The 27,574-nt window shown below is 38.7% G+C and overlaps 1 protein-coding gene across 2 annotated transcripts in view; it reads right to left on the bottom strand.

The window, feature by feature from the left end:
* The window catches only part of LOC127642935 (target of rapamycin complex 2 subunit MAPKAP1-like), a 40,008-nt gene that overhangs the window by 6,214 nt on the left and 6,220 nt on the right, over positions 1 to 27,574 (bottom strand). The window contains exons 3-11 of one of the 2 annotated variants that reach the window (XM_052125388.1): positions 26,296 to 26,385; positions 26,030 to 26,178; positions 23,849 to 24,021; positions 15,620 to 15,796; positions 10,174 to 10,283; positions 3,294 to 3,401; positions 2,941 to 3,081; positions 2,013 to 2,150; positions 864 to 961 (exon numbers count right to left, since the gene is read on the bottom strand). In XM_052125388.1, coding sequence (XP_051981348.1) covers positions 864 to 961; positions 2,013 to 2,150; positions 2,941 to 3,081; positions 3,294 to 3,401; positions 10,174 to 10,283; positions 15,620 to 15,796; positions 23,849 to 24,021; positions 26,030 to 26,178; positions 26,296 to 26,385 — 1,184 coding nt within the window. The remainder of the gene's footprint in view (positions 1 to 863; positions 962 to 2,012; positions 2,151 to 2,940; positions 3,082 to 3,293; positions 3,402 to 10,173; positions 10,284 to 15,619; positions 15,797 to 23,848; positions 24,022 to 26,029; positions 26,179 to 26,295; positions 26,386 to 27,574) is intronic. The other variant, XM_052125389.1, reaches the window with a different exon arrangement.

The following is a 27,574-nucleotide window of genomic DNA, read 5'->3' as shown; positions in this document are numbered from 1 at the left end:
TCGTTTATTGACCACGGCGTGGTTTTGCGCACAGCCATTTCTTTTTTTCACAATTCGAAAGTCGCGTGAACAAATGATACTGCTATCGCGGTTGCTAACTTTAAAACTAGCGGGTTGATGTCGCGTGTCGGAAATCAAGTGACGCTGATAGTGACGATTCTCCCTGACCAATCAGTGATCTGCACGATTTTGACATCACATTTAGTATCGGCTCAGCTCGCTTGGAACCTCGACCGAGGTGGTACTAAAAAAAAGTATCAGGAACCAGGTACTATCCACAGTGGAAAACCCCAAAAAAGCGAGCAGAGTCAAGTCGTACCGTGGAAAAGCCCCTAAAGTCAAGTGGGGTAACCAACATGCAGGTCACAATTCTGTTGTCATGTGACCACAAAAAATAAAATAAAATAAAAACGAAATGAGCCAAAGACCATATGTGCGGTTTTTAAAGAATATCAGATATTTTGACATTTTATGAAAAGGCACATTTTGTTCAGATTCAATAGTTCACCCCTAAAAACCCTTTATATTCGTGAGGCAAAATTCATGATATTTCTACCTAGAACAATATGTTTGACATTTTGTTTTATTTTTAATGAATGATTAAGTTGTGTACACTCATGTGAATTCAAGGTGCAAGGAAATATATTTTACTTGATGGTTTCACCACTTGACATTTTGAATTCATTAAAAAATATATTTTTTTAGAAAATGCATGAAAATACATATTTTAAATATATGAAAAATACATGAACATTATAAAGTACACATTTACATTTTTTATCTCAGACATTTATCTCCAATATATTGGTACATCATTAATGTGAACATATCCATCTAGAGACTAAGAATGAGAATAAACTTACCTTGAGCACAATCTCGTTAACAGTAGCAGCGTCACATTCGAAGTACAGGGCTTTGTAGTCGTGGTTGCTAAGATATGTGAGCTTAAATATTGCATGACCTACAAAAAAAAAAAAAAGTGGTTCTTTTATTTGCCATACCAAAGTCAAATAATATAGAGCTGCTGTTCCCTGATAGCCTTAATTGTATTTACATTTATAGTTACATAATTAAAGGCTGTGATGATGACAAAATTTGTGTCACACCCACTTGTGTGTATTGCAAAGGTATGTGGAAAAACACATGGAAAAACAAAGTACATTTTTGCCTATGTGAATCCCATCATCTCCAGGGTCCGTGCAGCCTGTGCACAAAAAGCCTAATTTTTGTAAGCACATTAAACGTGCATGCCATTAGTGCATGTGCATGGAATTGACAGCATTAAAGAGTATCACACAGCATTCTTGGTGTGCATGGGTCACTGTCTCCGCACAGGCTCAGTCAACACAGTACCAAAGGCAAGTCATAATGGCAAGCAGTAAAAACAGCATACCCTAAACTTAAACCATAGTAAGAGTGACTGTGAGACTGGAGCAGTTCAAGGTGCAGTCGAGGCATCCGTGAGTGCTGCCACCGTCTCTTAGCAGACTAGAGCAATCTGTCTGCACTTCAATCACTGTTAGCATTGCACGACTACAGAGCAGCACACATGACCCTGTCATATCCACTAACAAGAGATGTCTGCACTACTTACAAACGCAGACCGTACAGAGAAACGACGTAAATGGTGTTTTCAGTAACAGAGGTCCTGTTTTACTCCAAGTGTAATATCCACATCATATTGAAATCCATACTAAATGGAGCTGAGAGTCTCTCATTGGTAACTGAAAGTGTCAAATTAATTAAAATATTGACAAAATGAACATGCAAAAGAAAAAAAAAAAAACGGATTCTCTGCGGCATTGTGATGAATAAATAACATGTATTCTGTACAATTGTGGTGAGAAGAATATAATCTCAGAATGGTGTTCTGAGATGTTGGTTGGCACCGTTTTGGTGGCACGAGGTGGCTGATCGGTATATATATATATTCATATATATATATATATATATATATATATATATATATATATATATATATATATATATAAAATAGTATGAGCAGTACTGACTTGGACTCTTCTCCTCCACCAGGTCGCAGGCACAAAGCAGGTCAGAGTCAATGGAGATCGGTTTCTGTCGAATCCAGAATTTCGTACTCGTCTTTTGATTGGTGACAGGATCGATCTCAACCTTTTCACCAGAAATTCCTGGAAGAGAGGGAAGGTTTTATTGTAAAACATATGACAGGTAAGATCTATTTTCATGTTGTCTATCAAAAGGGTTTACAAATGAAGGAAGTCCACGATTTAAAGACTGAAGCGATGCTGAAGCTGAAATTTAAATATGAATGGGTAACCGACCCAGACAAACATTCACTCCATATAAAACATTGTGAGAGAGGTTTGGAATATTTTTACAGGTCTATCTCACAAACACACACAGAGCCCATCCATAATGGAAGTGACAGCTGCCCATCATTCAGATGACATGAAAAATAGCATGCAAACATCAGTGTGTCAAAAACAATTCCAGCCTGTCAATCACAGTGAAATTCCAAAAGAGATTCCACAGCACACAGGCTTCCTGCACCCGGAGCACTGCTGTAATTGGGATGGAACTGGGATTGTAGCAACTGTCAGCTGTGGTGGAATATTTCTTGTGTATTCATAAAAAAAGATCAAGTCTTTGATCTGAAGACCTTCGGCAAAGCTTTGTTCTTGAGTAGAGTTATGTGCTTTGAAATGTAGAGAGAAACTGAGAAGTGGGAACTGGAGAGAACGGTGTTATACTATATTATATCTAAACTATACTATTTTATAATAATGTACTATTTTGGCCTTCTACACTACATGTTCTCCAGCAAAAAAACGTAATTTTAATAGTTTGAATTCTCCTGGACTGGATGTGGATTTTGGACTGTGTATTGGCAGACGTAGAGCCAGACATTTTAATGGTATAAAATAAAGAGATTTGGAAAACGCTTCCTGCTACAAATACCTAGCTGCACATCAGTGGTGAATCGAAGCTTATGGATCATGCTGATCTTGTAGGACTTGTAGTGGTGACTGCTCAACATGTCCTGTACCGTTGTGATGTCTATGGGCGGGTCCTCCTCCGAGCTATCCTCACCTCTAGAACCTATTCATAAAGAAGTGAAAGGGAACAGAAAAATACATCTGAGTGAACGTAGTCAGACTGCACGTCTGCATCGTGGTCTCTCTGTGCACTTTACATTTGATATTATTGTTTTTTTGTAAATACATCTGTCTGCTCTAACTAAGAATATTTTAAGAACGTTTAAAAAATGTGTTCAAAGTTCCCAAATAATGAGAAATGTCATCAGAACATACTGTTTTCTCGGACCAAGCAGAACTCCAGCGTTCCCTGGTTCTCCAGCGTGCTGTCCAGGTCTACAGCAACGTTCGGTTCAGTTTGCTTCTCCAGACGATACATGGGACCTGAAACGTGCCAACATGACACTTAGTGTTTGCTATGAGGTTAAATACATTAAAGGGGCTCCAGTAGATCACAACAGTGCCCGCTCACTTTTTCAGCAGTCTTGGTTCCGGAAGTATTTTCTCTCGTTTATTTTTCCATAAGGAATTCATAAAATCCTTCACAAGAGCACCAGCTCTGAGGTGAATCACATTATTACAAGCTTTTATTTAAAGCTAAATATTATTTTAAAATCAGACTGTGGCAGGGCGGAGGGCAGGGCCGGGTCGTGATCCTACATACCCGGTCCCGTATTAGGCTAATCAAGCCTCCCGAGAGGGATAAAGGTCGACTACAGAGGATCGTGCGGGAGAGATCGTTTACGGACATGTCCTTCATGAGGGTGTTTGTCTTTTGTTTCAGTTTATTATTAAACTATTATTTACCTTATATATACACCTTTATCCCTCTCGGGAGGCTTGATTAGCCTAATACGGGACCGGGTGTGTAGGATCACGACCCGGCCCCGCCCTCCGCCCTGCCACACAGACAAAGAGGTGCAAGGCTGCGTACTTAAAATCATTATTGAGGGAAAGAACTACAATCCCATGAAGCATTGCAAACAACGTAATCTAATTTAAAACTATGGAAATATATAAATATTTCATTTAAAAGTTGTTGACTTTAATTATATAAAAAACAAAAATATTCACATATTTACAAATACATAAGAATTTTAAAACACACAAACATAAACACACAGAGCAGCTGCCTATCATTCTCTCTCTCTCTCTCCCTCTCTTTTTCTCTCTCGAACCGTCGCCCCGGCCGCCTTTATCCCTGACCTGTAACCACTACACCACACTGCCCAAGGCCAGAAGATGTCATTACACCAGATGCCATAAGATGTCATTACACCAAAACCTCAAGTTACATCCAAAATACACCAAAGTTTGTCTAATTTAGTACTAGAGAGGTTTGTGAAAGTCAGTCTATAAATATCGAAATGTAGGAACCATTGATTGGTTATAAAACAAACAACCTATAGACATGGCTTAAACCGATACTGATTCTTTCTCGTGGGATGCAGTAGAAACGATGCCCATAGGCAGGATCAAGACATTCTCAAGTTTTTGCCAGAAAAGAAGGGAAAAACAACAAAAAACACTGCAGCTGACAATCTAAATATGCGAACACTCTGGGCGATATTTACCCTTTGCAAATACCATAGTTTCCAAAATGTCACCAGAGCCTCCAAAAGCTTACAACCTCCACTGAGACACAGAAAAAAAATATGCTCTCGATGCCCTCCAGCACAATGCGTGATATATCAGAACACAACTGAAGCAAAACAAACTTCAGTTAGAAGTGAATAAGTGTTATAAAGCACTCAGATTCTGTGTTTGAAGTGCAGTTATGGAAGCAGTTAAATATATGGAAGCAGTGGAGACCATAGCTCTTGAAATCTTTGGGAGAAAATGTGAAATCCTATAATTGCTGTAACATTGAAGAACAAGAGAGTGTGACTAATTTAGAAACATGGGAAGTGACCTTTCCAACTCTGCTTACTTCCCTGCTCTCATCTCATTGAGTTATAAGCACTCAAAAGTCACAGTGTGATATGATCTCCAGGTATTAATAGCTCAGATATAGCTCAACAATTACTTTTGCCAATCTCTTCAGTTACAGGATAAATCGATAGCCACTAAACAGTTAAAAAGATTTTACTATGGTTAAGGGAACTATCAACACCCCTTAACCATAACAAAAATCATTGTAACATGCAACCTTAGAGTGGCTGTTTTATTGCTTTTATAAAACTGCGATGAGTACTGGGTGGTTGCTAGGTTTCACAGAGTGTAGCCAACGGTTGCTATGGTGTTCTAGATTGTTGCTAGGTAGCCAGAGTGTAGCCAAGCTGTTGCTATGGTGTTCTGGGTGGTTGCTAGGTTGCCAGAGTGTAGCCAAGCTGTTGCTAGGGTGTTCTGGGTGGTTGTTATATTGTAAGAGTGTAGCTATATGGTTGATATGGTGTTCTGGGTGGTTGCTAGGTTGCCAGAGTGTAGCTATGTGGTTGATAGGGTGGTGTTGGTGGTTGCTATATTTCCAGTGTGTAGCTACATGGTTGCTAGCATGTTCTTGGTGGTTTCTAGGTAACCAGTGCCTAGTTTTATGGTTGCTAGGGTGTTCTGAATGGTTGCTAGGTTGCCAGAGAGTAGCTATGCAGTTGCTAGGGTATTCTGAGTGGTTGCTAAGTGGCCAATGCCTAGGTTTTGTTTTCCAAGATGTTCTGGATGGTTGCTAGGTTGCCAGAGTGTAGCTATGTGGTTGCAAGGTTGTTCTGGTTGCCAGTGCCAAGCTATGCAGTTACTAGTGTTGTCTGAGTGGTTGCCAGAGAGTTGCCATACGATTGCTAGGGTGTTCTAGGTGGTTGACAGAGTGGTTGTTTGGGTGTTCTAGGGGGATTGCTATGTTTCCAGTGCCAAGCTATGCAGTTGCAATGGTGTTCAGGGTGGTTGCTAGGTTGCCAGTGCCTAACTTTTGTTTACTAGGGTGTGCTGGATGGTTGCTAGTATGTAGCTACGCAGTTGCTAGGGTGGTCTGAGTTATTGCTGGATTACCAGTTAAGCTAGGCATTTGCTAGGGTGGTCTGAGTGGTTGCTAGGTTGTAAGTGCCTAGCTATACGGTTGTTATGGTGTTCTGAATGATTGCTAGGTTGCCAGAGAGTAGCTATGCAGTTGCTAGGGTATTCTGAGTGGTTGCTAAGTGGCCAATGCCTAGGTTTTGTTTTCCAAGATGTTTTGGGTGATTGCTAGGTTGCTAGAATGTAGCAACACAGTTGCTAGGGTGGTCTGAGTTGTTGCTGGGTTAACAGAGTGAAGCTATGGAGTTGCTAGGGTGTTCTGAATGGTTGCTAGGTTGCTAGAGTGTAGCCAAGCAGTTACTAGGGTGTTTTGGGTGGTTACTAGATAGCCAGAGTGTAGCCATGCGGTTGCGAAGGTGTTCGGGGTAGTTGTTAGGGTATTCTCAGTAGTTGCTAATTGGTTTAAAAAAATAAATTAAAAAAAAGTGTCGACCCCAAAGTCTCTATGACATGTTCGTCTCTAGAAGGTGCAGGTCTCTCCTTCAATGTAAGTCTATGGTATATTTTTGCACGTTTTATTGTCTGCTAGGTAGAAATTTAGATTAAAATTGGTCTGATCGCTTAAAAAAAACATTAATACCACACATCATATATTTTACAAAGGCTTCCAACATGGCTGAACCAATCAGATTTTAGAACCGGAACATTGTTATCTGTTGTAACAATGATCTTGTTAATAACTGGAGACTGAAATACACCACATGAAGCTAAAAATCCATTTTTCAGCTCCAGCTGCACGTGTCTATTAAAATATCAATCCACACACTAAATAAAACAGCTGATACTACGTAAATACCACATATGAACATAAATAATGCAACACCTGAAATATTCCGCATTGTATTATGTCTCAATATGTTACTCTAAGCACATAAACCATAACAGTCATGGTCTTTCCTTCTAAAGCTCACATGAAGTTCACACAACGGCCCCCAAACAGCAGCAGTCACCGCCTTCCAAATGTCACCAACATTTACCCAGATAAGGCACATAGGAAGCATTTAATCCCGCTTATCGCCCCCAACAGACCCACTGAGCTTTGAAAACCCTGAGCTGCTCCTAACATTCATCACATTTTACAGTGCACCCTTCATAGAGTCCAAACATTACTGTGCAATACATGCTCAGTTTAACCATAAATGAGACAATTAGATTATAGTCTTTTTTATAGACTCTTTTAAAGATGGAGAATTTTTTTAATAAAATAATATAAGTACAGTTTTAAACCCTGAGATGTGTTTGATTAAATATTGAATAAAAATAAGATTTACTGGCTAATAAAATGTATACAATTGCACAATAAATAACTAATAAAAACCATAGGAATGGGTATCCTTGTTACAAGTAACAGGTTTTAAACAATTTACAGGCAGATTTAGCCTAAATGAAGCTATTACGCATTGGCACTAGCTAGTTTGGGACTAAAGGTTTGTTTGTAGCTGTTGATAAACTTAAAAAAAACAATATATGCGATTGATCAAGTAAACATATCTTGAGAACAAAATTCTTAACTACTATTTTCTTCTTATTTTTGGACATAAGACTTTAATTTCGTATTCCCAAAAAAGAGGTTTAATTTTATATTAAAACTACCTTCTTCTTACGTACTCATTTACATAATCTATCCAGAACCTTAATTTTTTCTTTCATGAATTTCATGAGACTTGGGGTGGGCTCTTGACTCAGGCTAGTAAATATTCACCTAGCAACCACCCAGAAATCCCTTAGCAACAGGCTAGAAACCACTCAAAACACCTTCGCAAATGCATAACAATGCCCCTGCAACCACCTACAACACTAGCAAAATATTGATATTTTTTAACCATTTATTTTTGGAAATATTTTTTTCAGAAGGAAGAAAGACAAGGTGTGGAGGGGTGAGCAAGAGATCGACACAGTGGGTGTAGCGTCAAGCCTAGGAGAGGCATTTATTGGAAATAATTATAAACATAAAATGTTCTTAGAAAGGGGAAAATAGTGTCCAGGGGGAATAATGTTCAAAATAAACGGGAATCTGGTGTCCTCTTGGTGAAAGGGGGCATCGTGTAGCATGGGGAGTGTCCAGAGAGGATTCAGGACCTGTGCGGGGTCCGGCTGGGTCTCTTTATCTCCAGCGGGTAAACAAACAATCAATCCTAATCTAAATGCAGATAGGAGAGCAGTCTGCTCCACTCACAAGGCTTTCACAGTCCAATGTTTCTCTTCAGGACCAACCACCCCATCACAACCATTTAGAAACAACATCCCAGACTTGAAAAGAAACAATCACCTGTGAGATGGGCTGCTGGGCTGGGACAGGGGGAATGGCTCACTGCCCACAGGGCAGTTCTGTGCAACTTTGCTTATTTCCAATGAAAATCACTCTAAGGGCTCTCTTGGGCTGCTGTCAAATCAATTCTTTTCTGATGAGGCTGTACATCAAGCACAAGTACTCTGAAAGCACTGGCACTAAATACGCCATTTCATTTGACTGACTGTGGCCGTACTTTTTAAGACCATATGACATCGAAATTGACTTTTGTGGCTTTTAGTGCATCTGGGCATCTGCATGCTATTGCACTCCTAAAAGCTGAAAACGTATCTTTTAGCAGATACACCCATTTAAAGTGTACAGCTTTTTCTTCTAGGAAAACGGGCCAAGAATATTAATGACATCATCTTCCACTGAGGGGCGTATTTAATTTTTTGCCTGACAAAATGCAGTCTAGAATGCAGAAAGGAATGCCAACAGATGGCATAACCAAAAATATCATCCAACACTATATGTCCTGTACACGTCAAGGACTATTTGTGAGAAAAGTATTTTTGTCCGGCACAAGCAAACTTTATTATGACAGATTATTCAGTAAACTTCTAAAGACAAAACAAAAGAGTTCTGCTGTGAAACCATTTAGATAATGTAAACAAATATCTGTGTCGTCATTGCCATACAGTATACGAGAAAACATTCACAATTAATAAAACACACCAGCAAATCAAAGGACTTGCATGATCGTAAAAACTGAGGTAAATGAAAGAAAATCTGAAACGGCTAGACTAGTCAAAGTAGAAGGATCTAATTATATATAACATTTTATTCACAGATATTAGGGATACAAAGTCAAAATTTTCACAGCCCAAGTTTTTAGTTCACTGCAAATTTGCTTTGGACATTAAATAAGATGTCTTCTTTGAGGCCTATAAGTCTTTTAAATAATGTCATTAATATAATTTCCTTAAAAATTAAAGGATTTGCATGATCTTAAAAATGGGGAGAATTCTAAGTAAATCTGACATAGCCATTGCAGTCAGGTATACTAAGGTTAGCCAAACATACCAGAGGACATTTACATTATATTAGTCTTAAAGGTACAGGAGAAAACAACAACAGCTCGTTTACTTCTAAGAGTCACCGAGTGTCAAATATCATGCAAGACTTAATTATGACTGTTTGTGGTGACTTACTTTACAAGTGGTCAGGGGCTAAAATAAATGTCACAAACGTATAGAATATGGTCTCTTTAAACCAATGACCCTAGCCCCTAGCACCCAGAACCAAACCAAACGTCTCTCACTCTAGGTTTTGTCTGCAGTGTTTGGTAAATTCAAGGAGGAATGAAGCTCTAGTGACTCTCCAAGCTCCATCATTTCCATTGTGTTTCATCCATTATCGCTCTAATATGCTTTCATTCCCGCACCATTGCCTTCCATTCTTTATGTGCTCGTCTCCATTTCAGAGTCTGTGGCTCATTCTCTCTCTCTTCGCCCCTCTTATTTCACCCGCTGCTTATTTCACCCGATGGCTCATCGTAGCCATCTAAGGGCCGATCCATTACCAGCGACTTTTTGTATTTAAGTGTCTGGCCTTATCAGACCCTGCCCAATTCTGCTATCACGCCAATTGGCACTTTGCCACGGATATCATCCAAATCACAGCAGACGGCTTCACTTACTAACACAGATGGAGATTACACACATACAAATTCCACTTTGACAATATAAAAGGCGGCATTTTCGTAATTAAATATTGTATGACCATATTCACCCTCTCTCTAATCCTTAGAATTAAAACAGCTTTTTCACTACTGTACCTTTAAGAGTTTCATATGTAAATAATACAAAAATCCATCTTTTCACATGAAATAAAAACTGAATTGCTGAGATGTCCCACCTGACCCTTTCTGGGAACCCTTCCTCTTTTTAAGAGCCTTCTGCAGGATTTCCTTCATGGTCACTTTTAGGCTGTCCACTGGGATAAGAGAGAAACCATGAGCTGCGTTTCTGTGGGGTGAGACAAGCAAAATTCAGTCATGTGTGTTTGTTGCAACCAACTATCATACACAGCATAAAAACTAAAACGCTTTATGTAGTTTTGGACGTTAGGTCTGAATTAACTGCAACATATCATATTCAACTATATAAATACTTAAAAGCTTAAATGTGTCATTTTTTCTAAGTTATATTATTTTCACCTATCCCAGCTCTATATGCAACGACACCATTGTATGTAAAGGGGGGACTGTTTAGGAGACAATTGTTTTATTGCAATTCCATTAATGCTTTTAGCTAAGAAATGACACACTTCAGCTTTAAGTCATTCAATTTTAAGGGTTATAATGAATTTGATGTGAACTGATTGTTCCCCAACAAACCCTGAGGAAACTGGAGAACAACAGTAAATATGCACTTTACTGAGTCACCAAAAACAAAAGAAACAAAACAATACAAGAACATTCATTTGTGTTAGTTAATATAGCATTGTCATTTTATTAGAGCATTATATTTTGGGACCACTGCCTCAAATGTTTACATCTGTCTACAATCCCAACATAATATAAAAGGTACAGTGGTGTGGAAAGGTTTTTGCCCCATCCTGATTGCTTCTGTTTTTGTGTATATCTCATACTAAATTGTTTCAAAAATTAAAACAAAGTCTAACATTAAAAAAAATGGCAATCTGAGTAAACACAAAATACAGTTATTAAATGTATAAATCCCCAAATCTATGAAACTGCATTCATAATGGGGTTCAGCTGGGCTAGACACACCAGGGCCTGATTACTGACAGCCCTGTTCAATCAAATCAACACCTAAATTCAACTTTTTCAGCTGCATGAAGTTGGCTAAAAGGTCTCAACCAGTAGCACACTATGCCAGTTGAAAGTCGAAAGAAATTCCAGAAATGATGAGGAAAAGGTGATTGAAATACATCAGTCTGGGAAGGGTTACATTTCAAAAGCTCTGGGACTCCAAAGAACCCCAGTGATAGCCATTATCTCCAAATGGAGAACACTTGGCACAGTAGTGAACCTTCCCAGAAGTGGCCGACCTTCCAAAATTCCTCCAAGAGCACAGCGACGACTCATCCAGGAAGTCAATAAAAAGCCAAGGACAACATCCAAGGAACTGCAAGCCTGATGCTCAAAGCTTTTAGGAAAAGGTTCTGTGGACTGATGAGTCGAAAGTGGAACTGTTTAGAAGACAGGGGTCCCGATACATCTGTCGTAAATCAAACACAATCATACCTACGGTCAAGCATGTTTGTGGTCGTGTGATGGTGTCGGGATGCTTTGCTGCTTCAGGGCAACTTGCAATAATTAAGGGAAACATGAATTCTGCTCTCGACTAGAAAATCCTAAAGGAGAACGTCCCGTCATCGGTCCATGAGTTGAAGCTCAAGCGCAACTGGATTATGCATCATATTTATATTATATTTATATTTATATTTATGCATTTGGCAGACGCTTTTATCCAAAGCGACTTACAGAGCACTTATTACAAGGACAATCCCCCCGGAGCAACCTGGAGTTAAGTGCCTTGCTCAAAGACACAATGGTGGTGGCTGTGGGGCTCGAACCAGCGACCTTCTGATTACCAGATTACCAGTTATGTGCTTAGACCACTACACCACCACCACTCCATGCATCAAGACAATGATCCAAAGCATAGGAGTAAGTCCACCTCTGAATGACTCAAAAGAAGCTAAATTAAAGTTTCGGACTGGCCTAGTCAAAGTCCTGACATGAACCCGATCGAGATGCTTGTGGCAGGACCTTAAACGGACAGTTCATGCTCGAAAACCCTCCAATGTGGCTGAACTAAAGCAGTTCTGCAAAGAAGAATGGGACAAAATTCCCCAACAGCGTTGTGAAAGACTGATCTCCAGTTATCAGAAGCGTTTGGTTACAGTTGTTGCAGCTAAAGGTGGCACAACCAGCTATTAAGTTTAAGGGGGAAGTTAATTTTTCACATGGGTGATATAGGTGTTAGATAACGTGGATACAGAGGCGAGGAAATAAAATAAGTCAATAATTTCATATTTTTGTTATTTGCATCTTTTCACTCTCAGTTCTCTTTCCCTTTTGACCTGTTATCAAGATTCTGTGATTGAGTGAGTCATCTGAGCCGAATCAGATCGATACTGACCAATCACTCCTGTTTTCGATTCAGTCTGATCAGCGAGGACAATGCATCGGAAAGTCCGATGTTTTACGGAGCTCCTTATCAATGCATTATTTCACGGCACCCAGTCATCCTAAACATGTACAATTCACAAACTTACAGCTATATAGGAGCAATCAACATGAAATACTTGTGTTGATGTTGACATGTCCTGCAGAGTAACATGCTATAGTCTTATTTAAAACTAATTCTTTTAGTTAATTCTTTTATAATTAATATGCATGCACATATTCATTTATAGAGTATGTCATACTTGTACTTTTCAATCATGTGTTTTACCACAGAACTGCTTAAAATGATCTAGTGAAGGCAAAAAGTGATTGAAAAACAATGCAAAACTGTAAAAATATTAATTTGTCCTTATACATCCTTGTACATTTTAAGTTAAAATCTTTATGCTGATTACAAATAAAAAGGTGCATGGATATGCATCAACTAGACCTATTTTTTCACATTTAGCAGTGTTGTTTCTGAAAACTCTAATACACTAAAAGACTGTATTGTACACAGTACTCAAGTGGGTGACTTGCTTTTACAAAGCATTTCTTCAACACAACAGAGCCGAGGGGCACTCCACAAATCAACCCTTGAGCACATGGGTGCATCACAGCAGTGGACACAAATGCATCAACAACAGAAAAACAACCCAAGGCCAAAGACTGCAGAGCACACACTCTAGAGATCTGGACAGAGGACTGGCCTGTCCACTTCCATTTAGTAGTCGTGACACGTGTGCCTCTGGCCAGTGCTTCTGACAGTCTTTACGTCAGGCCTGAGAGGGGCTGAGGGTCCAGCAGGAGAGGTCGAAGACCCAATGGCCCTCTGCGGGCCGAGCACAGGCTCAGTTCTGCAGTGCCACATCAGTGCCCTGTCTCATGAAGGGAGTATGTAGCTAACCCACAGCACTCAGAATACCAGCCAACGGCTAAGAGCTGGTGAGTAAATAGCATATTAACAGACAAAAACAGGTAAAATGCACTGGAAAGTGCAAAACAGCTGGGTCAATGTTCTACAAGAATGTTTTTCTAATTTCAGGGTTCACACACTTTCCACCAATGAATGTCCATGACTTTTCCAGTCCATTGTGATTACTGGAGAATAATTTAAAAACTAAATTTACAAATGGATAATTAAACCAATTTGTGAAACATTAAAAAGAACCAACTCGTTGGCAAATCATACATCAATATTAAACAGACTAATATTGATAACAACGAAAATGTAAATACATGCTGATATACGATGTATGCCTAAATGGCATGTTAATGCTTTCCTCACGATTTCTTGGCTACAAACACCAACTTTTCCTCCAATCTAAACCCTAAAGATATTTTTAAGTAAGAGAAAATACCAGAACTTGATTAAAGGGTCAATTCACCCAAAAATGAAAATTCTCTCATCACATTAACCGTTTTCCGTTTCATTCACACACTAATGATGGCAGAGCTGCTATGTAAGGCGCTAGCCTGCCATTGGGAGCAACTTGGGGTTCAGTGTCTTGCCCAAGGACACTTTGGCATGTGGAGTCATGTGGGCTGGGAATCGAACCGCCAACCCTGCGATTAGTGGACAACCCATTCTACTACCTGAGCCACATACAATGGAAGTGAATGGTGGCCAGAACTTTGGCAGCATAAAAAGTAATCCATATGACTCCGGTTGTTACATCCATGTCTTCAGAATCAGAATGAGCTTTGTTGCCACGTGTTCTCACGTACACAAGGAATGTTTTTTAGTGATAGCAGAAACAAGTGCACAAACACAGAATGTAAAACAAGGTAAGAGTATAAATAGACATACAGATAATAGGACATATAACATAGAATGGCGTATGTACATGTGCAAGTGTTAATATATGTGCAAGGTAGGGTATTTAAATGATTGTGTGGGTGAGAAACAGTATATAACAATAAACAATATCGAAGTCCTTTTTTACTATGAAACTCCACTTTCACTTCCACATTCTTCTTTTGTTTTTTGGCAAGTCACATTCTTTGTGCATGTCGCCACCTAATGGTCGTGACTGGTCAAATGAGGAGATTTATAGTAAAAAAGGACTTAAATATTGATCTGTTTCTCAACCACACCTATCATATAACTTCTGAAGACATGGATTAAACCACCGGAGTTTTACGGATTACATTTATGCTGCCTTTATGTGCTTTTTGGAGCTTCTAAGTCGGTTCGAGTTGAGATATTCTTCTAAAAATCGTTATTTGTGTTCTGCAGAAGAAAGTAAGTCACCCACATCTGGGATGGCATGAGGGTGAGTATACTGTGAGAGTTTTTAAAGTTTATTTTCACCGTTGTATTGTAACTTGTTTTGTAAAGTCTGAGGGTTTCTATTAAATGTTATGCAACCTTTCTGTGCTTTTTGGAGCTTAAATGATTTGGCCACCATTCACTTGCATTGTATGGACCTCCAGAGCTGAGATATTTTTCTAAATATCTTCATTTGTGATCTGCAGAAGAAAGCCGCACACATATGGGATGGCATTAGGGGGAGTAAATCATAAGAACATTTTCATTTTTGGTGAACTATCCCTTTAAGTACAAAAATAAATCATGTGAAAAAAAAAAAAAGTGTACACAACCAGTAAGATCTTAGGTACAACAAAAAGCAGAACCTACAAAACAACCCAAACCAAGGTTCCGGTGGAGACACATTACCCTATCACGAGCCAGGGCTGGGTGCCAACCCAAATCCGATTAGCGATTTCAAAATAATAGGGGCTTCCTAATGCTTTGTAAGCCATACTTGCCAAACAGCTGATTAGAGATCATCCCAAGTGCACAGAAGAGCAGCCAACTAATTGAGAGCTAGATTTTATAGATTTGTGGGTGTACTGGTTCATCTGACCCTTATAAATGCACATATATTGCTTTTTCCACCATTTACAATTGAACAGAAACCTTCTTATGGTTTGAGTAATTATACTTTTGAACATTTAATGTGAACATGAAACAGCGTTCATATGCTGTTTTTTGTTTGCATGTTGAATATGTGTGTTTGATATGTGAGCTGAAGAAGTGTTCATAATAAGACCAGGAAAGTGTTTTACATTTATAGGGTCAATTTTGATTTAATGTTGACTTTAAATTCTTCAGATTACTTGATTGGACACGATAAAGTCGGACTTAAGTGGTTTTCTTACATTCGAACAAAGAGTGACTGTTTGGGCCCCGGTCCAGGAGAGGAATATTTCTCCACCAGAGCCAGCGTGCTGAAGCCAAACTTGTGGATGGGCTCGTTTGAGTCGAGAGGAGGGAAGTCTGTATCCACCTCTCCGTCATCCTCAGCAATGTGCAGACAGTAGGTGTTGACGTTTTCTCTGTGGAGAAAACAAAGGAGAAAATAATACAATTATAAAAGCCCAGCATTACTAAAACTTAAAGCAGCCATATTGCACTATCTGTTTTATTTGACCAAATCCACTTAAAACCTTAGTAAGGGTGTCTTGAGCTAAAAAGTCATAATTACCTTTTTTTTTATCAAACAAAATCGCCAAGACCCAATTTAAGTCAGGGCATTTACAATGGGGGCTACTCATTCTGGAATAAAACATTAACAACCTATAGCTGAACATGCTCAAAACAGTGGAGATGATTGTGGACTTTAGGAGGAACACCCCAACATTGACCCCGGTCACCATTCGAAACAGCACTGTGGCACCAGTGGAGTCATTCAGGTTCCTGGGCACTACCATCTCAAAGGCATTGAAGTGGGAGACCCACATTGACTCCATTGTGAAAAAGGCCCAGCAGAGTTTGTGCTTCCTTCGCCAGCTGAGGAAGTTCAACCAGCCACAGGCGCTGCCAATACAGTTCTCCTCAGCAGTCATGGAGTCTGTCCTCTGCACTTCAGTAACAGTCTGGTTGGTGCAGTTACAAAATCAGAAATCAGAAGACTACAACGGACAGTTCGGACTGCTGAGAGGACTATTGGTTGCCCCCCTGCCCTCCTTACAAGCACTGTACAATTCCAGGGAAAATGGCTGGATAAATTCCTCTGGACCCCACTCACCGAGCCCACTACCTCTTTGAACTGTTGCTAACTGGATGGCGCTAAAGATCACTGAGCACCACAGCCATCAGGCACAGGAACAGTTTTTTCCCTCAGGCTATCCATCTCATGAAAAACCAATTATCCATTGAAAAACCAATTATCCACTGAGCAATAGTTATGTGCAATACACAGCTTAGTCTAGTTATATTTATCCAAAATACCATACCTCTTCTGCCATTCTTCTGCATCTGTATATAACAGATTTGTATTTGTATATTGTACATACATACGTATATACGTATGTATACATGCATATCTACATATTCAGTTGAAGTCAGAAGTACACTCAGGTTGAAGTCATTAAAACTCATTTTTAACCACTCCACAGATTTTCACAAGTCTTTTAGGACATCTACTTTGTGCATGACACAATTAATTTGTCCAACAATTGTTTACAGGCAGATTGTTTCACTTTTAATGGACTATATCACAATTCCAGTGGGTCAGAAGTTATCTGTGCCTTTAAGCAGCTTGGAAAATGATGTCAAACCTTAAGACAATTAGCTTCTGATAGGAGGTGTACTGAACTGGAGGTGTCCCTGTGGATGTATTTTAAGGCCTACCTTCAAACTCAGTGGCTCTTTGTTTGATATCATGGGAAAATCTAGAGAAATCAGATTTTAAAAAAAAGACCACATGTCTGGTCCATCCTTAGGAGCAATTTCCAAACACCTGAAGGTACCACGTTCATCAGCATAAACAACTGTACGCAAGTATAAACCCCATGAGACCACACACCCATCATAACACTCAGTAAAGGGATGCATTCTGTCTCCTAGAGATGAACGCAGTTTGGTGCGAAAAGTGCAAATCAATCCCAGAACAACAGCAAAGGACCTTGTGAAGATGCTGGAGGAAACTGGTAGACAAGTATCTATATCCACAGTAAAACGAGTCCTATATCGACATAACCTAAAAGGCTGCAAAGCAAGGAATACACTTCCAAAACAGCCATAAATAACTACAGTTTGCAGTGCACATGGGGCCAAAAACCTTTTGGAGAAATGTCCTCTGGTCTGATGAAACAAAAATCTATCTGTTTGGCCATAATGACCATCGTTATGTTTGGAGGATAAAGGGTGAGACCGCAAGCCGAAGAACACCATCCCAACCGAGAAGCATGGGGGTGGCAGTATCATGTTGTGGGGGTGTATGAGGGACTGGTGCACTTCACAAAATAGATGGCATCATGAGGAAGGAAAATGATGTGGATATATTGAAGCAACATCTCAAGACATCAGCCATGAAGTTAAAGATTGGTCGCAAATGGGACTTCCAAATGGACAATGACCCTAGGCTACCCAAAACGTTTGACCCAAGTACTTCAACTGTATCTATCTATATATATGTCTTGTCAACAACACGAATTCCTTGTATGTGTAAGCATACTTGGCAATAAAGCTCATTCTGATTCTGACTTCATTAGCCTGTGTGTGTTTTTTTATAATAATACAAGTTTCAAACTTTGGTCTAGAAGTTTTTACTCAGAACACAATTAAAGGCTCCAGGCAAATTATTGTATGTATGCCTTAAAACACATAAAAATCCTTATAAAGTTTTCCACACAAACTTTCCAAAACACACATAAAAAACAACACCAAAATGGTTCGCTGACAACAAAATCAAGGTTCTGCCATAGTCATCGGAGGAATGTTCTCGGATCCCTTCCCATGTGTTCTCCAACATCATTAGGCATTATAGGAGAAGACTCAAAGCGCTGTTATCTTGACAAAGTGAGGTTGCACAAAGTATTGAATAAAAGGCTGCCAATAATTGTGACACATGTATCTGACAAGAATATTAGTTTTTTGATAAAACTTGTGTTGTGTTTGCAACCGTTTGATATTCATTAGAGGATAGATTTTGGTCAATATTTTGAATGAAAGATCAAAAGGATTAACAGTAAAGACATTTTTTTCCACAGCCTTCTTTACTCATATTTACCAAGGGTGCGTGCCAATATTAGTGGATGGCACTGTATAATTTAATTAGCTAGCAGTTCCAGGTTAAAAAATTATAAATTAAAAGTAAAAATATGTTTAAAAATGTTGGTTATCAGTATTGGCCACCATGTGATGTGAATTATCGATTATTGGTATCAGCCCAGATTCAATATCAGTGCATCCCTACCCCAAAATTTAATATTTGGGGTCAAATACTGTATGAGCAATGGTAATAACAGTGGTAATAGTACTAGTGATGCATACTTCTGTAAAAGCCACTAATTAAAAGCAACCTATTTTATGACAGATTATCCACAGCAATGTTATAAAAAGTCTTGGTCTTTATGATATAGTGTTACACCTTAAGGGCAGTGCCAACGCTGGTGTTGTACTTGGAGGATGGTGTTTAATTTGCTCTGACAAAATGTCAAAATCCAGACCTGAGCTGTCATAGTGTTAATTCAGAGTCTCGAGAAGTCTCCTTATGGTGAGACATCATGGTGCAGAGAGAGACCATGGCAGATTAGAACAGATTGCTTTCACACCAGCTGCAAATCATACCAGAATAGAAAATAGAAACCGTAGGATTTGACTAAAAACACAACACTCAAACTATAGGATGGTGATGGAGATGAGGTATTAGTGGTTGGCCCAGACTGTGATCTGGAACATCATGAAAGAATCTCTGTGTTTTAAGTCAAGAGAGGAATCACTTAACCTTGATCCTCACTCAAAAGCAGAGTTCTCAGGGCCTCCAGCAATGGCCTGTATCTCTTCCTCTACAAAGCCTGACCCTTCTCCAGGGGGGAACAGGCTCATTGCTATGCCAATCAGGTTGAATCTCAACCACCAAGATGGTCTGTGAGGTTTCAAGCTGCCTACGAGAGAATCTGCTTTTGCTCTCCTTGGCTTTGTTCAGACGGCCAACAAAAATATAAAATCGTTTTTTTTCTAATCTCATCTTTACTAACTTTAACATCCATATGTGTGATGAAATCCAATTAAAATAAGATTTTGCAATTGTGGACATCGGTTCCACACAATTAAAATGAGTTTCCTTTATATAAAATGTAGGCTTTACTTAAATATTTTGTGATGAATGAACCCAAAGGAACTGAGCTAACCTCACTTAAATTAGATGTCCAAATAACTCCAACGAACATTGCAGCTTGCTACAAGTTAGCAACAATACATCTTATACATATATTTTTGTTTACTTAAAGATGGCGCTGCTGAAGGATTGTACTGATCCTCAATCAGCATTTACGCTGATGATACCTCAGCCTTTGCTTCGTGACAAAAGCAAAACACAGTTATTTTAAGCATGGTAAATCACCCATCCTCAATCTAACCATTAGATCCACTCTTCTCCACAATGGTAACCTCTAAAAAGTCCACCAACACAAAAACTCCTCTAAATACCAACATGACAGAACTTTAAACACTAACAGGTCTCCAACTTGTTTTATTTTGTGTAGAAATACATTCAAATAACACTTAATTTCAAAATGTACTCTCCCAATCCAGTCCCATGCAAAAATGTCTGACTGTGAAAGTCAGACCCACACCAAAATGTGGAAGTTAAAGTGTAGATGTTTTGTAAAAAAGGACTTAAATATTAATCTGTTTCTCATCCACATCTATCATATCACTTATGAAGACATGGATTTAACCACTGCTGCCCTTATGTCCTTCTTGGACCTTCAATGTTCTGGCCAACATTCACTTGCATTGTATGGACCTACAGAGCTGAAACATTCTTCCAAAAATCTTAATTTGTGTTCTGCTGAGGAAAGAAAGTCATACACATCTGGGATGGCATGAGGGTGAGTAAATGATGAGTTCATTTTAATTTTATGTGAACTATCCCTTTAAGTCCAGAGCCTGCTAGGAACACCAGGTTAAAAAGGTTAAGTAAAATGTTCTTATTTAATATATCAATTAAATGTACTCAAATTAGCAAATACATTTTGAAAGTTTTTCTACTTTGGATTGGACCGCCTGATCTCATGAATATAAATAGCTATTCGTATGTTAATATTTGTAACATTTAAACGTACATGTTTGAACGTTTGGAAAGACACTAAAATGTACAATATGGACGTTTGAAAGCATCTAAAACCTAAATGTTTGTATGTACTTCCAGCTTTAGAAACGTTGAATATTGACGAATCCATTACAAATATATTTGAATACACGAATTGATTATAAATTGTATTATATCCCATAACCCTACCCCAATCTCTAAACATAAACACATTTCAACAATTCAAAAATTTAACAAGTTGATGTAGAGTAGCAATAATTTGTCAAACGATTCAAATATTTAATCGCGATTAATCGCAGTTTTTTGATACGAGCCAGTTAGTTGATGTGAAGTGAATCCGCATCAGCCAGCGTTTACATACAACAGCACTCCATGATCACTTGTATTAATCCTACACTACTAAAGCTAGGAAATGGCTTTAAACGAACAACTTCAGCATCATGGCTCATCACAGCTGAGAGACACAACTGACTGATTAATTACAGAAACTGTGTAAGCTTACCACTTATTGGACTTTCCACGTTGGAGAGGACGTGCCGTTTAAAATGGCAGAGGAGATTAGGGTTATATAGTGAATGACTTTTGTGCACCGGCTACCACGAAACAGGGAGAAATACCCCCACTTGCATGGCTACTGTTCCACTGAGAAAGCTGACAGCATCTCTGCTTGGGTGTGGCAACAGGTGATCGCACACACTCCGTCTCACACTCTCACACACTCTCACACGTTTATCCAATAACTTCTTTGAAGCAGCACAAGCCGTGATACCATTTCTGAAGTGACATTTTTTAATTACTAACGGAGGCTTGGACGCATAATTTGTTTTGAACCAGCAATGGCAGTTTCTGATCCATCGCATAAGAAAGTAGTTCCATGCACAAATGCGTTTTTATGAACGTACGCAGTTTTTCCTAATTTTTTCAAATGTACTTGTTCATTGAACTGTTGTATATAAGCAATATCACACTCTCAATCGTGCTATATGGCCCTATATCAGCACTGCTGCTGCGGCCGAATCACAGCAGTGCTGATGTAGGGCCATATCGCACACTTGCGAGTGTGATATTGCTTAAATATTCTACTTTTCAGCCTCTATGCAAGCGTAAGAGAATGTACGTTTGCTAGAACCAAATTAATATAAGAATACATGCGATTTCTCATGAGATCACATTGGATTCATACATGATGACACATTGTAAATACAACAAATAACCATAAATACTATTTACTTATAAGCGAGATTATAAATATTTACATGTTTAAATGGAGAACAAATGTAGAATTGAATTCACATTTTCAAGTTCATGCTTTAACTTATTCAATGTAGAAAGTATACTTAATCTTTTCTGCTATATTTACTCCACCACAAAATATTTGTTTTAGTGTGTTACTGTGCCTAAATCCACTCATTTCACTCACACTTTCCTCATAAAGTGAACTAAGTAACATTCACTATGAATAGTGAACGAGTGATAGGTTTTAGGAAACAGTCAGTATGTTTACACACGCAGTTATGATCGAGCTACAGCGGGTTTTTGCGTAGATGACAGTCTTTATTTGTCTAAGTATGCATGATATAATGCTTTAGCGAATATTGAAGGAAGCACAACAAGAGCACACAACACAAGCCTGAATTGTTGTCCGATTAACTTGTTTACATCCTGGACAAAGCAGAGCTACAATAGCATTATCTAGGACTGTTAGTCTGACATTGCAAAATTAGGACTATTTTCAACTGATTAAAGGGTTTACATGAGTTCTAAAAAGATTTTACTGAGAATTGTTCCTATGTTGACTATGCTTTCTGAACAAACAGTCTGAGCTAAGGATCAGATTTATGTGCAATGCAAACAAAGCCCTTGTTTCTACTCCTCTCCATTTTAATGCTTGTCCTCTTCTCAATCTGACCCTATAAATCTTTATATTGTACACATACCAGAGAAAAAATTCTTGTGCTGTTCAGTCAGCAAACCCCGGAGACGTATTGAATGAGGAGATGAGAAAAGAACCCAGGGGAATTCCTGCATGAGCTGGGAAAGGTCAGGACTGACATTACAGCAGAGGTAGATGGGAAAAGAATATAAATGACTCTGGGGACGTGTATGTGTTGAGGACTGGGAGGGTCACTAGTACATTACTAGTAAAGTAATAGCCTACTGAAGAAGGTTGATCCCAAACATGTTTTATTTATGATAAACCGGAATGGGTCCATTTCATCCGTCCAATTATGTAGCATTAAAGGCATATTCCAGGTTTGATACAAGATTAAATCAACAGCATGTGTGGCATTGTTGATTACCACAAAAAACAATTTAAAGTAGTACCTCGTTTATTAAAGACGCAATGGAAGTGAATGGGGCCAGCACACTAATATACAAACTATTTCAAAAGTATAGCCACAAGATGTAAACATTATACATGTTAACATCATTTTAGCGAGATAAAACTGCTTACAAATTTGTAGACAAGACGATGTTACGCTGGTAAAACATCTAATCTGGTAAACGCGTTAAAACCGGTAAATCGTAGATTTTTTTCACACTAAAATCATGTTAACATGTATAATGTTTACGTCCTGTGGCTATACTTCAGAAACAGTGCTTGAGACAGACTTCTCTCTGGTGACGTATGCAGGACTTCTCCAATCATTTAGTCCACTTAAACCCCGCTCCTTTCTTATAAATACCACAACCTGGCGTAGAGTTGAACGAAGTGTCAATCACATGTTGGTGAAGATGGCAAGGTGTATTTTCTTCTGTTTTCCTTCAAAAACGTGTTCCTTAACCCAAACTTCCTTGGTTACGGGTCAGCTGGCTTGAATTTACATTTCAAATGAGGAGGAATAACGGCAAATTCATGGTTGTGTTTGAGACATTTTACGCCTAAATGGCTGAGATGATCACTAATGAATACAACACTTCGGATGTCTCTGGAGATTATTTATATTTAGTGTATTGTGATCCAAAACGTTAAAATATGGTTCTTTTACTCACTCGTTTTCAACGGCTACAGCCTCTTCGTATGCAAAGACCGCGATATGCTTGTGCGTTTATGTTGTCAGTTTGATCATAAATGTGTTGAGATCACTCCTTAATTTCACAGATAACCAGCTCTGACTCGAGCAGCACGATGGTAGGGGTGTGTCGCATTCAGATCTGCCTCCATTCCGCTATGTAATGCCCATATTTCCACAATCCAATCAACAACCAATGGATAAACTCAAATCCCCGCCCTATATTCTTCTTCGATAAGCAGTTCGATAATACAGAAGTAAATTCAGTTTCATGCCGACTTCAACATACTTGCTAATGTTAAATCTGTACTAACGTGAGCTTGGGTTCACTGCCTTCACAGGTGTACTGCCAGCAGATGAGCCCGATGAGATCATGGACCCGAGCGTTAGCCATCGTGACCACCGTCATGGGGTGCAACTTCTCTTGGGTTGACTGCATTGAGAGGTAGACGTCGATTTTTTTGGTTGCTGTTGTACCAACATGGCCCTGAAAAAAGAGAAAACGTGTTAATGTATAAAGGACAGTCTAACACCCTGTGTACACCAGGCGCATCCATTGACTGTCTACACTGGACACGTCCACACGATTACTCTAATCCATTTAATTAGTGTAGTAGCACCAGCAGTGCAAATTGGATTTTATTGCCACGCGATGGATGGGCCAAAATGGACGCTTCCAGTGTAGACAGAATCATTGATTTTAATGGGGTTCCGTTGCTTTTGACGCGACGCACCGCTCGCGTCCGGTGTAGACAAGGTGTTAGGGGCCATTCAGACTGAGTGAGTTCTTGCTCTAAAAAAGGTAGATGCAGCTAAATAAACAAGACAGAATGCAGCTGTCTCGAGATACATTTTTAAAAGTGCTTAAAAACATAAAGACCCTGTGTATCATTTAAAGACTGTCATGTTTACACAGGAAATAAATTCAAGAGTGCAGACGGATGCAAAAACACGTTTGGTTTGACTTCTTATTCTAACACTACTACCTTGAAAATAGTGGGCAAAAATGTTGTGATACTTTGGTCTCTGATTTTAAACTTCAGTAACAAAAATTGTATTTTGCAATTAAATTAATCTCCATGAATCATTCCAAATGGTCCATTTCAATGAATCAATTCAAAACTCTGATTCAACAAATTGTGTAAGGCATCACTCAATAATGTGCTGCATTTAGCGTTGACCTACAGTACATTACCATGTATTGTTATAGTGGTCTGGTGCTTAAAACGAAAATAATCAAATAGTATTCTTCATTGTGTTAATTTAGTGGAAAACATCCTCATAAGACTTTTATGGTGGTTTAGTTATTGTATTACACATTTTAAATCTATTTGGTTTCAATGCCTGTGAGGATGAAATAATGGTTCATTTTAACGAAAAGAAATCCCCATTTTAAGCCATTTTGGAGTAAAATAAAATTATAAAAATAAAGAGCATCAACGAACAACCATTTAACTAGCTGATTATTTGGGGTGGCTGTGGCTCAGGTGGTAGAGCAGGTCGTCCACTAATCACGGAGTTTGTGGTTCGATTCCCGGCCCACATGACTCCACATGTCGAAGTGTCTTTGGGTAAGACACTGAACCCCAAGTTGCACCAATGTCAGGCTAGCGCCTTGCATGGCAGGTGTGTGAATGTGTGTGTGAATGGGTGAATGAGATGCAGTGTAAAGCACTTTGAAAACCGACCATTTACCATCATAGAAGTAGCCAAATAAATATATATATTAAAACAAATAATTAAAAAAAATATGTTTTTGCTGATCATAAAAGTAGCCCAAAAAAAAAAGAAAAATACAAATTTAATATTAAACAAATAAATACATGAATCGAGTACATAAATAATATATTAATATGTAAAGTATAAATAGAATAAAAGGTGTTAGCGCCTGCAGATGACCCTAATGCAAGGAGACAGGAACCTGCGTGAATCTAGGCTGATTATTCTACATTTCAGAGAGAAAAGCTTAGAGTGATGAAAACCTTCAACCCATGCAAAAGAAGCATTTAAAGTTGTGTTTAATTCAATTAACTCTGCATCCACTTAAACCTTTATTACATCACTTTTCCATCAACACCTCTTATTGGTGTGGTTTGATAATTGGGTTTTGGTGACAGCAGTGATTTCTTAAGAATGTGTTCATTGCTTTTTAATCATGCAGAATAGAAAGAGTTGGGCCCTGAATCATTTGTTAATAATGATGCATTTAGTGTTTAAACGAACACGTGACTTTCATCATCGTTAAGCTAACAAATGAAGGCATTATCTTAAAAGAAATGTTACGATGTACAAATTTGGGGTAGGCGATATGACCAAAATACACTGATGAATCATGCACAATAAGTGTAACACAACAGTAAAGGGACAATTTTGATTTCAAGTTGTCTTTGTACAGCACCTTAAACACTATTAACATAATAAGGGCGCATTTCATAGAAACTAGACACTTGTACGTTCACAACAAAACAACTTTATGTAGACACAAATGTGCTCACCTTGCCATCAAATTTTGAGTACTCATTGAAGGGGTTGTTAAGCTGTTGAGGACACTTTTCTAACCGTAGTGAGAGTGTCGATTTACTGCCTGTGCTCCGGGACCGGTCCTTAAAATCCTTCTTTTCAAAAAACGAGCCCAAATCCTCTGCTATAAAAATCAAGTTAGGAACAAATTATTCAGAGGACAAGAAGGGAGGAACAGAAAATGAATGTGAACTTCACTTTGACCTTATAGAAAGCAAGACCACAGTTATAGCTACTGTACCTGATTGAGACGAGCTTCTCTCTTTCCATTGGATGTTTTTACACTTGATCTGGTTCTGCCGCTCTTTCCGCAGTCGCTCCAGTCTTTGAGCTTTAAATGAACAAAGCACACTTTCATCTCATTAAAAGTTTAAACATGTGACCCGAATACGGGATAGAAGAAGCTTTTAATTTGGTCACACATTATACATACATTTTGACATATGTACAGTGAAATGTAGTTGTTTTTTCACATATCCCAGCTAAGCTGGGGTCCAAGTGCAGGGCCCCTGGAGCAGATAGGGTCAAGGGCCTTGCTCAAGTGGCATCTTGGTGGTGCTGGGGCTTGAACCCCCGACCTTCTGGTCAGTAACCCAGAGCCTCAACCGCTGAGCCACCACTGAAGTTCAAGTCGAGAGCCACCAGCGCAACAACTGCAGTGCATACACATATCTGCCCAATATGTACTAGGACATTCCATGCCCGAATTTGCCTAAATAGTCAACTTCGGACTTCATGTCTCCATGTGATTAATGGTGTTGAGGTCTTCATCAACGTTTAAATGTTTTTATTTTTTTATCGCAATAGTCATTTTTCACATTAGTAATGTCCTGACTATACATTATGATCAGCTGAATGTCACTTTGGTGAATAAAAGTATACTTTTCTTTCCAACTTTTCAGCACCAAAATGCTGTAAAACGGCAAAAGTAATTTGATGGAAACGTAGGCTTCTAGTTTGAAAACATGGCGGGGTATAAATTATTCGTATCTGAATTAACATGGTCCGTACTGTTGTTGATGTTTACATTTTGATGCTACATCTTTACATTTCTGCAGTTGCTCGTGACCAAACAACATTATATTCCATGACTCAAAATGGAACTGATGAACAGCAAGAAACAAAATGCAATCGCTCATATCTGAAGATAGAGCTTGAGCCAAAAAGTCAAAAATTGACAAAACTCCATGCCATTTAGCCTCACATACAGATAATTAGACCTAAGAGACTGACTGTTCCATGCGAAAAGTTGTTCTTTAAAAAAAATCATCATCAATTATTGTGTGTTTGCAGGCATACTTCCATACTTTCATAATTCCAGTTCAATTTGAATGCTACCAATTGGCACCAAAATTCTTTATGAAATTCATAAATCATATCACAAAACTTATATTTGTGCAAATAGCTATTGATAAAGCCCCAGTCCAGATTTGTACTTTCAGTGGCTTGTACAATAAAGCTTTAGGACTTTACATTTGATAACAGATTGTAGTGAAAAAACAAAAGCTTTTATAATGTGG

The sequence above is a fragment of the Xyrauchen texanus genome, chromosome 4, assembly GCF_025860055.1.
Source record: "Xyrauchen texanus isolate HMW12.3.18 chromosome 4, RBS_HiC_50CHRs, whole genome shotgun sequence".
Lineage (NCBI taxonomy): Eukaryota > Metazoa > Chordata > Actinopteri > Cypriniformes > Catostomidae > Xyrauchen > Xyrauchen texanus.
The sequence above is the reverse complement of the archived record's forward strand: the minus strand, read 5'-3'. Positions and strand labels throughout refer to the sequence as shown.